This window comes from Montipora capricornis, chromosome 11, assembly GCF_036669925.1.
Source record: "Montipora capricornis isolate CH-2021 chromosome 11, ASM3666992v2, whole genome shotgun sequence".
NCBI classification, from domain to species: Eukaryota; Metazoa; Cnidaria; class Anthozoa; order Scleractinia; family Acroporidae; genus Montipora; species Montipora capricornis.
This window is the reverse complement of record NC_090893.1, coordinates 27,107,058-27,123,672: the sequence shown is the minus strand read 5'-3', so window position 1 is coordinate 27,123,672 and position 16,615 is coordinate 27,107,058. Positions and strand designations below refer to the sequence as shown.

The following is a 16,615-nucleotide window of genomic DNA, read 5'->3' as shown; positions in this document are numbered from 1 at the left end:
TTCATGGAAAATAAGTTTTCGTGACACAAAACAAAAAGCGTACACAGCTCTGTGGAGAGCACTTTTGAAGAATGGAGAGGTTGATGAGGCTTTACATGCCGCTGAGCAAGGACGAGCACAAGCTTTGACAGACATTTTGAAGGTGCAATATGGCGTTGATGAAGAACTTTCCTCAGAAGTTACGACGAAGGTAACTGTCTCTGCTTTATTAGAATGTCTACCTTCACAAACAGTTTTCACAGCACTTGAAGGAAACACAATCAGTTTCTGGCTGGTGAGAAAACATAGCATGATGCACTTCAGGCAAAAAGAAATCGAAAATGAAAGTGCTGAATCACTGATGAGAACTACACTCAAACAGATTAGCATGGGAACTGTTGTTCAATGTAAAAACCGCTCGCTTGACCGACAATGCGACGAATCCCCTTGCCTTAGAGAAGCTGTTCAGGAAACCTCTTCGTCCTTGAGGCTCTCCGTCAACTGTTTGCAGCCATTGTATGATGTCTTAGTCAGTCCAATTGAAGATTTACTCCAAGGTGTTGACCTAGTCTTTGTTCCTGATGGACCATTTTGTTTGGCGCCTTATTCTGCATTGAGTGACTCTGTCAGGATACGTACTGTTCCATCGTTAACCGCTTTAAAAGTGATCACCGGTGCACCTGATGACTTCTCCTGTAAGAGTGAGGCACTGCTAGTGGGAGATCCCTGTTTAAAAGAAATTACTTACAACAATGGTGAACCAATTGAACAGTTGCCCTGCGCAAAGAAAGAGGTTGAGATGATTGCAGAACTTCTGCAGACCGGGCCTCTCACTGGCAGAAATGCAACAAAAAATGAGGTGCTGAAAAGAATGAAGTCAGTTGCTTTAATCCACATTGCTGCACATGGAGATTCCGAATTTGGAGAAATTGCTTTGGCCCCAAATCGAGAACGCGCATCCCAGGTCCCTGAAAAGGAAGATTACTTGTTAACAATGAGTGATGTTCATGCACTTCGACTTCAGGCAAGACTGGTCGTGCTGAGTTGCTGTCATAGTGGTCGGGGAGAGCTAAAATGTGAGGGTGTGGTGGGAATAGCCAGGGCTTTCCTGTGTGCTGGTGCCCGGTCTGTTCTGGTGTCACTGTGGGCGATTGATGACAAGGCGACCTTGCTGTTTATGAAATGTTTCTACCAACACTTGGCTGATAACAAAAGTGCAAGTTTATCTCTTCATCATGCCATGAAATCTCTTCGAGAGACAAAGAAGTACTCCGCAATAAAATACTGGGCGCCATTTGTGCTAATTGGGGACGATGTCACGTTTGAATTTGGGCAACACAAACTGGACAAGAATGGTAAGTGCTTTTCAAATATAATTTTAATTACAGAGAAGTAATACGTTGTACAGGATTTCAATCGACAAATTGTCGAGAGGAACAGGAACAGGTAATCTCATTTCAAACTCTGTCGCTAATGTAGTTGTTTTACAAACTGTTTTGTATGGCCATTGAGATAAATATTGTTTGCATTCATGGGATTGGACTGGCAAGAAATCACTGATTTTCAGTCACCTATGTAAAGTTAAGTTAGGCATTGAGGGCTTACATTCTACATGTCGCAGTGATAGTTGAATAGGAACTGGTCCTGCCGCTATTATAACTAAGCACAAACGGTGGATTACGATAATTTTTTTTATTCATTTAGCAATCAGAAATATATCCCGATTTGCCTTTTAACCCACTATCTCTTTTCTTTATATATGTTGTTTTTCAGAAACAGCATCTAAAACGTGAGAAAACTACTTGTTGGCCGCTGATACGTCAACGTGTCATTTTCGTTACTTCTATTGTATGGCTTGTTGAAAACCTCTGAAAGCATTTGTACCCAAGTGGCGATCATGCTAAGGTGGACAAGAGATATGTAAATTTTGGTAAAGTAGGTTCATTAACTTATTTTACCAAGAAATTCAAGTAATAGTAAGATACTGATTCTTTTGAGCTTCTGGGCAGGTTTAGTTAATCACCTAACAGAAAATCGAGGACTTGACAAAATGGTCTGCTTACATAAGTGAAGCAGAATACTTAAGTATAACTCCACAAGTCTTTGGTGTCTGCTTTTCAAGTATTGTTTTTTCACTAAACTTGTGACAAGTATACCTCTTTCACTCCGTATAATAGGTTCCCATTTGAGATCAAGTGACTGTGTCTAGAAACAGTCTTTTTTTCCCTTTCTAAAAGGACTAATAAGCCAATGTCGACTTACCTATGTGCCACAATCATTCTTGTTCTTGATCTTGTTCGTTTGTTTGTTTGTTTTTGTTTTTTGTTTTTTTTCAATATAGTAAAACCTTATGGCAAAGTTGCCCAGTCTCGTAATAAGTAGCCACTGAAACCTGGCAGTGTTCTTGTGTTGATACAGGCTTCACTGCTCTGATCATGTAAATCACATTTTTCTGATGCTCACTAATCCTTATCTACATAAGAAAAGCAGGGGGGTTTATGTTGAAACAAGGTCAGCTACAGCCTTGCTTCAATTCATAGGTGTCAGGTAGCTTTACCGTAATTGTAAAATAGCTCATTCACTATTTTCGCCATTCTCATAATACAGTACTTTTTTTGGGGGGGGGGGGGGGGTATTTGCAGTAAAACAATTGTGGATATCAAGTTCACTGAAGCATGATCCACTCCCAAGAGCAAATAACTTGTATTGTTTATACGTGAGGAACCCCTCAAAACGTATTGCATTATGGGATGGAAGAAATAGATACGAGCCCATTATATATATATATATATATAGAAAGACGGTTATGAGTGCTTCCTGAGCCAACAAAGATGCCAACCAAAAGGATCACAAGGATTCACAGTCCTGATTCGGTAGATGATAAAAAACTGGTTAAAAATGAAGCCGAAAATGGACAACTTTTGGTTTAAAAACTATAAAAAAAATTAAAATTCTATAAAACGTTTCGGTCTCTCGACCTTCTTCAGTTACAAAAGAATCGGTAGAAAAATCTACAACTTAAATAGGGTTTTACAACAATGAATAAAAACCGGTTACATAAGAAATTCAAAGAAAACAATAGGAATCCCCGAAGGGGGTCCCTGAACACTGAAATAACCACAATTAACACTTATAACTATCTAGAGCATACAAAAGAACTTTTTAAAAAAATTCAGTGTTAAAAAACACCTTAAGAAGAATGCAACAACTTGCCCTAAGTCCTCTAAAGTCAAGTATAGTAAATGCGATTTTTTGAATGGAATTCTTGTCTTTTATTCAACCCAAAAGGTGAAAGGGAAAATAACTGCGCACTCCAGTATGCTTCTTTGGTGATGAGTAAATTTTCAGTGTTCTCGGACGTACTGTTTTGAATTTGGTCAATACATTGAAATGTAAAGTCCGATAACACATGTGGGGTTCGGTTAAAATGTGAGGCAACTTCGCAAGTTAAAAAGCATTTTCACTTTTTGCTCTCATCGTCAAAACTTAAGGAGCTTTTTCCACCGCATTCCATAATTTCATCCTTCCGCAGGTCTAAGAACCTCAAGGAAATTCTGGCACCTTCTAAGAGTAGAAAGGGCTCACCAGAGTCGATTACATTGCCATCAGCGGGGTGTTTCACTTGTAACAAAACCAGATGCGATCTTTGTAAGAACTTCTTGGTCAACTCGCAAACCTTCTCGAGCGCACAAACGGGTAAAACATATTTTGTTCGGCAGAAACTCTCGTGCAATTCAGCGAATGTTATTTATTTGGTTCATTGCAAGAAGTGTAATCTCCAATATGTCGGTTCTACCACGACCGAATTTAAAGTGAGATTTAGGAATCACAAATCTTCTATGAAAACAAACAAAAAAACTTGCGAAGTTGCCTCACATTTTAACAGAACCCCACATGTGTTATCGGACTTTACATTTCAATGTATTGACCAAATTCAAAACAGTACGCCCGAGAACACTGAAAATTTACTCATCACCAAAGAAGCATACTGGAGTGCGCAGTTATTTTCCCTTTCACCTTTTGGGTTGAATAAAAGACAAGAATTCCATTCAAAAAATCGCATCCACTATACTTGACTTTAGCGGACTTAGGGCAAGTTGTTGCATCTTTCTTAAGGTGTTTTTTAACACTGAATTTTTTTAAAAAGTTCTTTTGTATGCTCTAGATAGTTATAAGTGTTAATTGTGGTTATTTCAGTGTTCAGGGACCCCCTTCGGGGATTCCTATTGTTTTCTTTGAATTTCTTATGTAACCGGTTTTTATTCATTGTTGTAAAACCCTATTTAAGTTGTAGATTTTTCTACCGATTCTTTTGTAACTGAAGAAGGTCGAGAGACCGAAACGTTTTATAGAATTTTAATTTTTTTATAGTTTTTAAACCAAAAGTTGTCCATTTTCGGCTTCATTTTTAACCAGTTTTATATTTTGTCTGAGGAGTGCCGCACTTGTTGTGCGGTACGAAACTAGTTAGTAATAAAATGCCAAGTCATCCCTTTTGTTGATCACCTGGATCATATATATATATATATATATATATATTTCTTCATTCTACGGTCTACATAAATAAGCCTGCATCATTAACTTGATCCCTCTGATTAGCTGATGCCTAAGTTGGTGTTTACCTGTGAATCGTTAGTCGATCCTTAGGTTTAAGGCTATGAAGGGGTTTAGGCTTTCCCATCCCACCCGTGAAAGAATCCCGGGATACTCACGATAGGCCAATTCACTGTCTCGATAGCTGCGTTGCCAGCGTGGTTGTCCTGATGGTGTAGTGGTCATCACACCCTACCGGTATTCAGGGGGACGTGGGTTCAAATCCCGCTCAGGGCAATTCTTCATGTTTTTCATTCGCTATAATTAATCAGTTGATTAACGGGATGGGTTTCATTTCTTCATTCTACGGTATATATATATATATATATATATATATATGATATATATTCAGCTTGATAGTGAGGCGGAGAGGACAAAGACAATAGAAAAAAGTTGCAGTTAATGTGAATTATTTTAGCATATCATCCACTTTCCTTTGTCTTTGTCCTCTCTTGTAAGCTGAATTATATATCGAAAGTGGCCTTTTAGCTGATCTAGTAATTAGTATGCATAGTAAGTTTAGGGGCTAGAATTCGTCTGTGAAAAAAAAACCCTCTAAATGGGTCCCAGAATCAATTAAATGTGTTTGGCATGTTGATATTCTGAGACTTTTTCCAGAGAGGGATCGAGAAAAAAAATTCACAAATAGACAACTTTTTGGGGTTAGAACTTCTACAATCCTAAAAACTAGCGAGGAAATAAAAGTGCCTCCTCTTTTAATGAGTCTGTATTTAAAGTTTAAAGTCTGCAAACAGTGTTTATTAGGCAAACTTCCAGATTTCTTGAGGTGATTTCTTTGCTCGATTTTCTCCCTTTCCCGAGCAAATTTCATTTTGGGAACAGGTTTTTCCCGGGAAAAGTATCATATTTCCTTGACCATGAGATAGCTCTGTTTTGATTGGCTCTTACAACAGTGGGCGTGCTGAATCTCCCAAGGAAGACGTTCTATAAATAAATCTACTCGGGAAAGGATTGACTCCCAGGCCAAGTATGGGAGAGAGAGGCTTCCCCTGATGCGCGCCTGTATAAATGTTATTTTTATTATAAAGTTTTTGTGGTTTCATTCCAAAATAGTTAGTTGCTTGATCGCTTAAATGAGTATGCAATTAAAGTTTAAAGAGGGCAAAAAAAATTGTTAGGCAAACTTCCGGATTTCGTAGGCTGATTCTTCGCGGCGCGATTTCTCAGGGAAACTTCCAGAACTGATATTGATACAGGAGTGATACTTGGTCTCTGAATTAGTATGCAGGGAAAGCCTGTGGAGATATTTCATTCTATTGTATTTTTATAAACTTTCGATGCAAAATAACCTGAAGATCACAATCAATGCACATATTTGACAATGTGCACTAAGTAGGAAACCCGTACTTCAAATGGGTGGTGTAATGAACTATAATAAGCAAGAGTCCATTATCCAAGTGTAAGAATCTGGTAACACGTCACAGTTTTTTAAGATGGCCATGCCCGGGAAATTTGAGAATGAAAACAGTGATTTTAAAGTTCATTTTTGTCGATCAAAACACGTTTTTGGAGAAAATTGTCGAGCTGACTTGATTGCAAACATTATTTTGTTGGGTTGAAAATTATTCATTAGTGGGAGTTAAGCGAAGGTTCCCTTTGAACTAAGTTTTGGAAGAAAATGAACAATAGACCAAATGTAATACCCAATGGGTGCTTTTCACGTTACGTTATCGTCGCCATGTTTGTGGACAAAAGCAAAAGAGCTCTCATGAGCTCCTTTTGTTCGTCCACCAGCAATTTAACTTTACATCATTGTTATCTGTGTCTCTAGAGATAGGTTACAAACCACTTATTCAAATCTCCCGGGGTTAAGGTTCTTGGTGTGTTGTACTTGCATGATGAGGCATTCACATTTAAATGATAAGGAAATACCTGGAGTAAAACGTTTTATTCCCAAAGGGTTTGAATTGGGTGTAACATTGGGTCGGCCGAATTGGTCTATTGTTTATTTTCCCGTAAAACTTGATTTTAAAGTAGGCACTTTTCTGACGCTGTTGGGGAATACAGGTCAATTTGGGTAAATCTTACTATTGGGTGATGGACTCTTGGATAAGTACATACAACACGATATACTCATATAATTATTGTCTAGTTATCCTAGCTTATCTTCTAAATAAACATGTGAAACCTCTAATGTTGTTTAGAAGAGAAAGCTCTGAATAATTAGTGCTTTACTCACAGAGAAAACAGTGTAGAGTGATCTATATTTTCCTCTTATGTCTGTCATATGAAAGAAGAAAAAAAGGGCAAAAATTACGAAACGAAAGATGCTTCATTATTCGGCTATGCTAACATGGAAAGCGCTCCAATACACTCTTTGTCTGATGATTCTATGTTGATATTCATAACTCTTTTAATGGTTCGTTTTAGCGATATTATTATAATGTGGTCGGTACTTATTCTTAATGATTGCAGTTGTTCGTTTTTGTTATATTAATCCTTTGTTGTTATTGCTTTTTCGTTCTTGCCGTGTTTAATTGAAAGACTTTTCAGTACATACTCATAATAGAACACACCTTTGAGTTAGTAAGTGCAAGGTCGTTAAGGGAGTCTCATGGTTTCGGAAGAATTCCTTTATTTACATCGAAATTGAGGATATGATTAGAATTTAAGACGATAATGAAGGTCAGCTGTATGGCCTCAGTGACCTTAGCGACTAGTCACAGACACAGCAAGGGATCATTCCAAACGACCGTTTTGCCAGTTTCTGTTGATAGATCTCCATATCCATGCCAGACTCGCGTTTCGGCCTTGTACTCACTACGGCCAACGTATTCCCTTTCATGGCAACGCGGTTGTACTGATCAGCATGTAAAACTGCAATGAGAAAGTCGTTTTGTCTTGTCGGATCGTTAGAAATACAAGTGCAAGTTTAGGTGTCGGGATAATTAAAAACGTCTTTCTTAATAGGGTTATATTAGGCACTGCATTAAAAAGTACTGTTATAGTTTCTTGCAAGTCAAGGGTATTTTAGTGTGGTTTTGTCAGTATACTCACTCCTTGTAATTGTTGTACTGTGAGAATAACTTTGGTTTAATACTGCGGCGTCTGGGTCAACTTTGGTTCGGTCTTTTCACAAAGGTTTCGGTCTTTTGTGTTCCCACACAGCTGTGGTTGTTCAACAATTGACTCCATAATGGGTGTTGATTGACCAGTTCGCACCCGCCGTCTTGCGGTGGGTATTTATTCGCGATCTTTGTGAGCAAAAGTTAGTTGAGAGCAGTACAGCGTGAAGCGAAGTCCTTGAGAACGAAAAGCTGACCCAGTTGTACCAGAACCTCAGAACATTAGACAAGTGAATGCTGTACGACCATATAGTTAAGAATTAAAGAGCAAATATCCACGGTTGAACCGTACTCTTGGTGGTCATTATCCTTTTGTTACCTGCTCGCAGAGCAGAAAGGTGAGGAACGACAGAGCTAATCCCCGGCCTTGCCACAAAGTCGTCTCTTAACACTTTGGCCACTGACTGAAATATTTCACTGACTTTTCAAACAAGCGGTAAACACCTTTTCTACCATTTTTTATTTCTTTTTTTCCCGCAAACGATTGAATCTTGCTTACGGCTTTGGCAAACGGCTTCAACATCTGTTCGATGTTGTTGGATGATGTTGAACAATGTTGACTGATGGGGTGGCCAAACGGTTTCAACATATCATTCAACAAAAGGTTCAACATCAGTCTAAGGCTGCCGCCGTGGTTATTACTATGGATACGGATATGGCTACGTCACTGCGAGACCGATTAGTGCGCACGCTCATACCCAGCAATGTTGAAAGATGGGGACAGACGGCCTCAACTTCGATCAACATTTGCGAAAACAAAAGAAATGTAGAATGGTTGTTAAAGCGAAGTTTAAATGCTTTTAAACTCATTCAACATCGATTCAACTTCGATTCAACACGCTTCAACACAATTGAAAGGGGGGAACAAACGATTTTAAGATCGCTGTTCTACAAAATCGAAGGGATGTTGAAGCAAATGTTAAAGTCGTTTGCCCGGGCCTTTGCTATCTTGTATGAATGAATTAGCCAATAAACGAATACATGTGGTCTCGCTATTGTGCCGATTTGGATTCTGTGACAATTGTGTTTTTGACAACTTTATTGGTCGAAACGAGGTTATGTCCAGATCAAGAGGGACTTCTGAATCTCTTTCTTCGTGGAGTTGTTAGAGTTGTCTTTGAACACGTGTTCTTGTCAGTTAAAAAAGTAGCTTCGGCTCTAATCTGCTGAAAGTGGAAAATAGGCCTTTTGCAACAATTAGTCACGTGACTTCTTTTCACAAACACGTGGACTCTGCTGAGTACATGAATTACTAAGTTTTCCAGAAATACAAGAGCAGCTTAAGATATGCTACCATGTCGATTTTCGTAAGTATATCGTTTAATTTGGTGTTTTTACAGTTGAAAGAAATTGTAAGGATTTGTATGGGAAAAGGATTGACGATTTGCCATCTAGTCAGGCTTCAATGATTTTCATACAAATCCTTGTATTTTCCTAAGTTTTCAAATCTCTTTTAATTTTTTGTCGTCTGAAACTTTCCACCCTTGCAAATTTACTCTCGCGATCGCTTATTTGACCCATCGTAAGAATAGGAATCTTAGCTCTCTTTTTGGCGCTTAATTATGGAAAATTCCACTGGAGGGCAAGAGCTTTTCGTTCGTAAGCAAAAGTATGGAATTCTCGAGTGTGTAAATTATCATAAAATGTCTACCTTGAGTGCGAGTTTTCGGAAAATTTGAATTCTGGTCAAGCCAAACACGGTCTTTCCATTTCGCTTCCAGTTCACCGATTATGAGTCATGTCACCAATTGTTGCAAAAGGCCTATTGAGTAAGTAGTTGATAAAACTAGCCCTGATAGCCAACGATTTTCGTTATGATGCAGGAGATGGTCCAAGCCTTGCCGTTGATCTCTTCTTAAAACCGCAGTTTAACAGAGATAAAGTGCGTTTCGTCATCTCGAATGTGCGATCTTGTTTATTACTGTTCTAACGAAGATGCAACTGGAATTCTCGATGACTGCTTAATTAATGTCCCCTTATCGGCAACAACAAAAACATTTTCTGCGTGAGTCGGTTTCGCAAAATCCAAGCCGTGCGTTCACTTCAAAGTGTTATCAAGTTATTTCTCAGATGATGCGCGCGCACTTCGATTGAATGATTCAGCGAACCATATTCTTTGGTGTACCAGTTTGTTTTTGTTCCATGCTTCAAAGATGTGGAGATGTAACAAACATCTTGCTAATCCTTTTTTCTCTACTAGTGCTGTAGTTTATGACCTCTTGTATTTTCGGTTTATATCCCGTTGTGGAAAATCTAACTGGAGGAGACAAAGAGGGCCATTTACAACAGCCAAATCGGAAGAGCTTATAAAATATCGGCCATTTTGACTTGCCAGCTCGCACAAGTGAAAGAGAGGTGCAAGAGAGTGAAAATCGTGCGTTTCGGCAGTTCATACACGAGCATGATTCGTTGCGTCGATAGGGTCATCTGCATTTCCGGGAGATTTTTGGACAATAGACCATTAATTTTTACAGTGGTAGCTAAGTTACCTGGCCTAAGAATGGAAGCGAGGCTGCCGGTGACCTTGCTTTGATACAAACCTTTGTGTTTTTTTTAATGTTAATGTTGACTAATTAGAATTACAACAACACAATTTACATGATAACCGCAATAAGGTCTGTATCAATAGAGTGTTTTCATACACGTGATCAGTAGCTATGTTATTCCATCGAAACAAAGAAAAACTTTTGCATGGAAACAGAGCTCAATTCCCAGAGGATTAGTTGGGTACACCAACAATGACAGCCGTTCAGTTGTTTAGATACATCAACATGGCTGCCGCAACTCACGTAAAAACACTTTATACAAGGCCACCGTCAGCCTCGCAGCCATTCATAGGCTAGGTCACTGGGCAATCAACTGTAGAATGGCCTATTTTATTTCACAAAAAAAATCATTAAATAGCCTTTTCAAAACCTTTTTTCTGGTTAGACCTCGCAATCAAGGGTCCCGACAACGGCGACGGTACATTTTGTTTGTAGGTAACAAGACGATTAGTTGTGGCACGTGCAGTCCGTGCATTTGAAATATACTAAAAGTTATAATCATGTTTTCCTCTACATAACCTCAAATTTAAGCCTGCTTTTCACTCGCAACGCAAGCACAAGCATTAGTAGCTTATGCTTGTGAAACTGAACGTCGACCAACCACGTAGCAAATTTCTTTGTGCTTATGCTCCTTTTCACACAGTGCAAGCGAACCCAAGCAAAAGCTCCAGCACATGGTAAAGGAAAATTTTTGATCGTTGTTCTTGTGCTTATACTTGCGTCAACCCCGTTTTCAAGGTTTAATAAGCACTCTTACGCTTGCGCTTGTGCTTGCTTTGCTAGTGACAATCACGCTTTAGTCTGCACAACTGGAGAGCTATCTCTCCATCTATTTCGTGTGCACCCGCACTGATTTCACGAGTTTATCCCATTCCCGTGTGTTGGCCAAGAGGGATTTAAGATCCTTTCTCGAAAGGACGGTGTCAATCCCTAGTTGGTCAATGAATGTTGTTGCTAGGCGTCCTCTTGATCGTCTGCAGTGTGTTGGTTCCCAAAGAAGAAGAAAAACACTAATGGCGAAGACATGTACCAAAATATAAAACGCACATGCGGGGCATACGAAACAATTGTTTATTTTTATTTCACTTACTTTTATTTACTCATTTAGCGTGTTCAGAACTGTGCTGCGAGATTAGTTACTCCTATCCTGCGGGAGCTGCACTGGCTGCCGATCAAAGCCAGGATTTAATATAAGATTATACTTCTGACTTATAAGTCACTGAAGGGACTCGCTCCACATTATTTAAGATCGCTACTGTCATCCTACGCGCCTGAAAGAATGTTGAGATCGTCGGCAGAAAACCTTTTACAGACGCCTATTGCTAAAACCAAAGCATAAGGTGAAAGATCATTCTCAGTTGCTGCGCCAAAATTGTGGAACAATCTCCCAGATACTATAAAAAACATTGATTCCTTAGATAGTTTTAAAAAAAACCTGAAAACATTCCTATTCAGGAAACATTTAAGCTAAGAGTATTTTTGACACTTCTAACTTATTTAAATTATTCTTTAATTGACAGTTATATTATATATATTTTTTGTATAACTTGTAAAAAGCATTGAGACCTAGTAATTATGCGTTCTTTAAGAAATAAATTATTATTATTATTATTATTAGTATTATTATTATCATTATTATTAACGTGTCGTTTTGGAGTTTTCCTTCTGATCGACGTTATCGTTTCTTTAATACGCTCCCTCCTATACACTTCACTCATTGAGTCAGTCTTTGGAATCCCAACTCAAATTCTAATAATTCTGCGCGCAAGTTTCCTCGTTTCCAAACTGGCGGATTTTAACCTGATTTCGAGCAACCTTAAATTAATGTTTTTGCAAGGCTTTCCTGTTGCCATGGTGACAACAAAAAATGTTACCTCATTTCTAAGGTTGTGTTCTATTGGGGTCAACCGTTTTTAGTTGGTTGGGTTGGTTGGGTTTTTTTGTGTTCTACAGGGAAAAAACCATTTTCGGTTAGTTTGGTTGATCAACTTTCTCAACCGGCATCAAACTTGGTTGAAACGGTTAAAAAGCATTGGCAGCAACCGCTGACGTTTACCGGGCCATTTAAAGTCGGCCGCGGGCTCCTGCCGTGTTGGTTCGGGCCTCAACTTGTCAACGCTGAGAATTCTGGTAATAACTATTCCCAAGAGTTACCACGTTTCAACCGAAAACGGTTGGAAAAGTGTTCTTTTGGGAAACGTCAACCGCCTCAACCGAAATCGGTTGCGGTTGAAACAGTTGATCCCAATAGAACACTACCGAGGTATTAAACTTGTGCATATATACAAACTCTCGGCCGATAAAGTAACATTAGCCGCTATATAAACAAAGCCAGAAGAGTTGAAATTAGTTTTTGCTCAAATTATTCAGATCTCTTGAAGAAAGTGACTGGCACAAAAATAACAGAGTTTGCTCCTTATCCATGATGACCCGCAAATTTATACTAACCGTATTCTTTAGTATATAAGTCACTAAATGGTTTTTGTTGCTTGCTATAAGGATGCGGAGATTGGTAACGAATATCTTGCTAGCCTTTTTTTCTCGGTTAGTGCTGTAAGTTACGATTTTTTTGTCTTGTCATGTTTGTTTTTGTTGTTGTTGTTGTTTTTTTTTACAGTTCTGTTTATATCCCAAAAGGAGAGAGACAAAGGGGGCCAAATCGGAAGAGATTATAAAAGATCGGCCATTTTGAAAGGAGAGGAAGATTCTTTTAGGAAATGAACCATGGGCGCTTTTCGTTCGAGTAAAAGAAAGCGATAGCAATGGAATGGACCAGAAAAATGCAGGAATAAAGTTTTATACACCTCGTTAGATTGACCTTTCCTTCCGAAGATCAGAAACTAGAAATTGCCTTCTATTGGTCCACTTTTACCTTGGTCCAGTTTTTTGTTTATTTATTATTTATATGAATGGAAATCTGACTGACCCTGAGCGGTCAACTGTTAAATGTTGGTTGGTATTCGCCATTTTAGAACTGGGAATTTTCGGAACTGATTTCTACGCGTTTCATTCTACTAAAACTTTCATCGCGCAATGTACTTCACAAACATGAAGGGATCGATATGTTAGCAGTCATTTTATCACATATGATAAAGATCGATTTTGAGAAACATTTTAAAAGGAAAGTTAACGATAACAACGTTTCATGACGTTCCGACCATCTCATTTCCACATACACATTCTTTTCATTGGGCAAGTCATGAGGACATCTATACATCATGTAATGTAACATTTTTATCGTTAATTTTCCTTTTAAAATGTATCTCGCGTATGGTAAATATTGCATCTCTTCGAAATTTGAGCATGCGTTGAACAAATGCTATAAGTGTCGCGTTAAAAAAAATGAAACTAGTCGCTTTGCTTCCAAGGGGAGGGAGGTAGGGGTACTCCCTTGTATGGGCTTTGTAGGTGCGTGCTGTCCCAAAGGGTATAGATTTTTTTTAACCGTTTTGGTCTGAAAAAGGTTATGTGTTGTATACTCTAGTCTTGAGTTGGGTATGGTTTTAGAACTCAGAAGCTACTTCTTCATTATTAGGCGATAAGACCATCAACTAAAACCCTTCTCAAATTAAATACATGATATACGATGGATAGGGGGAATACGCCCGTGAGAAGCGTCCTAGGCAGGATTCCGTAACACCGGCCAGGTGCTCTACCCATTGAGCCACTAAAACTCAATAGAGAGCTACAGTAAGTCGAGTAGGTAGATCAAGAGCATCCCACCGGTGTCCTTTCGCCGGTTTCAGTGCTTTCAAAAAGTAAAGTAGACGGCTGTGGAATCCCGAGCGCCGGAGGCGTTAGCCCGCTAGTGGGATCTGGGAGCATGCTCCCCCAAAAACTTTTGAAACCTGCAAGATTGGAAATGCCATTTACAGTGTTTACTAAAAGGTGTTTCCCTCTAAAATGCAATGGAATTTAGGGAATAAAACACTACAATTATCGTAATTTTTGAAAGAAATGCTGGTTAATTAGTATTTAAATGCATTACAGGCAGAATGTCATGTAAATTGAGCGCAAACCCCTAAATACGCGATTTACGTTATTTTCGTTACGTTTGTTACGATGTTTGTTACCTTTGTTTGAATACGTAGACAATTTTTCTTGAGAAGCAAACTCCATAATTCGGAGTTTAGTGAAGCGAGTATTTTCGTGATAGAGAACAATGGAAAAACACCAACACAGGAAAACGTTCAAATGGTCCTGCGAGGTAGGCGGCGGGATGCACCAAATTACCTACCCTGCGGTCTATCGCCGGAAGCCTCCTTCTATTGAAACCTCTGCGTTGCCAAGCAACTTATATTCCATCGTTCTCATATTATTGCGCCAACCGTATAACAGCTGAAATAGGCCTGAAAATAGGTTTGAGATAGCTATAGGATATCAAATTTTTGGTCAGGCCTGAAGTGGGGTGGAAAACATCGCAGACTTTGGTCTGAAATAGGGTAAGGGTCTCAGGATTCTGGCCGCACGTACACCCTACGTAATGTTTTCTGGAAGTACTCCCCTCCCTTCAAGGCCCGGGCGTTGTCTAAAGGGCGTTGAACTATGACGATGTACCCCGCGTTTTCGGTCCCTGGCTCACTTATACCAGTCCTGAGGTTCTTAACTAGGCTTCAGGTATCCCTCTTCCCTCGACCGGCACTAAGGGGGAGAAATGTTGGCTCTTGGACCACATGTGACAGATGCCTTTCCTACGCTAAGGATAGTTCCTCGTTTCACTTACTATAAGAAATTGTACAATTTTCTACTTGCACAAATCCCATAACGCACCTCTTGGGACATCTGCATGTCCCAGGAGAAATTGCAAACAACGATTATGCAAAATGGAATTTGTGCAAATAGAGAATATATCAAGAGAAAATAAAGGGGGAAGAGAGGCCATCCCCAGTACATGCTCCTTTCTATAGGTAATTGTCAAAAGCTATGTCTAGATCGACTCTCACGCTATACAGATCCCAAGGAGATCAGGCAATAGCCAATTTTATGGCTGGAATGTGTCCCACGTGGATAGTCCAAGCTCAGAGAACACATTCCCGCCATATGATTGACTGTTGCCTAATCTCCCTGGGATCTGTACAGCTTGGGAGTCCATCTAAAAATACGTTGAGACATATTACCTATGGAAAAGGGCATGTATGGGGGATTCCCCCTTTCAGTTTCCTCTTGAATAAATATACTAGTAATGGCTATCGCTAAGTGCCAACGTGACAGTTGATATAATACATAGTTTGCAGATTTGTATCAGAGTTTCAAAATACCCAGCAGTAGTTGTATTTTTTTTATTACTCGGGCCCGTAGGGGCACGAGTTATAAAACACGGTAGATTTCATTTTTTTTTCCTGTGCAGCAAAATGCACAATAGGAACACGTGGCGGTGTTTGATTGGGCAATGCACAATAAAAAGCAAGTGGCGGTGTTTTGATTGGGTAATGCTCAATAGAAGCCACGTGGCGCTGTTTACATTAGTTATTTAAAGCAAACCACGTAATCCAAGGTCATGAAGAACACTGTGATGGAACGGGTCCTTCCGCGAACTGAAGGAAACAAGAATATACTCGAATGTAACTGAAATGGACGCAACTACTGAAAGTGATACAAGTAAAAATACTAATTCTTTAATAAGCAGCAGGTACCTCATTCAAAACTACTCTGAAGATGACAGCGACAAAGAAAATAACTCCACAAACAAATGGACGCAATATTGGAATCTTCTGAAGACTAAGTAAAAACATTGGCACAGCGAACAAATGGCCTCACACTTGTACCATTTTCATCGCGAACAAATAGCCTCCCGCTCAGTGTACCATTGACTACGGAGATAAGTTTTTTTGTCTAGTGCGTTTTTTTTGTTTTTTATTGTTAAACAGTTTGTTTCTTGTAATGGTCTAGCTTATATCCTTTGTTCAACTAGCCATATCAGCGATCGTGTTCACTGCCATCTTGTGTATATAGTTCTGTTCTAGTTTTACAATATTTGATTTCATCAGTGGAGACGGGTGTCTGGAAAACCGGAATAGCGAATAGTCGCGAATAGCGAATAGTCGCGAATAGCGAATAGCGAATATAGTACGAATAGTACAAACAGTGCGAATAGCGGCGAATAGTGACGAATAGTGACGAATAGTAACAAATAGTAGCAAATAAGGGTAGAGGGGGGGGGGGGGGGATGGTGACGAAATGACGAAAATTTGGTACCCAGTACTTCCTGGTCAACCGCGCAGCAACGTGGGATGGGATTTTCCCGCCAAAAAAGCAGAGATGCTTATCTGTGAAGGGAGTTTAAGCAATTCACTACGGCTGGTGCTACTACGGCTAGCGTGACTGAAAAGGTCTGGGGAGAGTACGGCGCGGCGGTCCGCTAAATTTTAAGTTTAGCAAAGCAAAATACAAGTAAACATGGGCTAAGGAGTT

At 39.4% G+C, this 16,615-nt stretch overlaps 1 protein-coding gene across 5 annotated transcripts in view; it reads left to right on the top strand.

The window, feature by feature from the left end:
• LOC138024308 (tetratricopeptide repeat protein 28-like) overlaps window positions 1-2,598 on the top strand; it is a 34,214-nt gene extending 31,616 nt beyond the window's left edge. For all 5 annotated transcript variants that reach the window (XM_068871456.1, XM_068871458.1, XM_068871460.1 and 2 more), the window contains 2 exons: window positions 1-1,334; window positions 1,753-2,598. The exon at window positions 1-1,334 is cut by the window's left edge and continues 1,447 nt beyond it. In XM_068871456.1, coding sequence (XP_068727557.1) covers window positions 1-1,334; window positions 1,753-1,772 — 1,354 coding nt within the window. In that variant the 3' untranslated portion in view covers window positions 1,773-2,598. The remainder of the gene's footprint in view (window positions 1,335-1,752) is intronic.
• The last annotated feature ends 14,017 nt before the right edge of the window (window positions 2,599-16,615 follow it).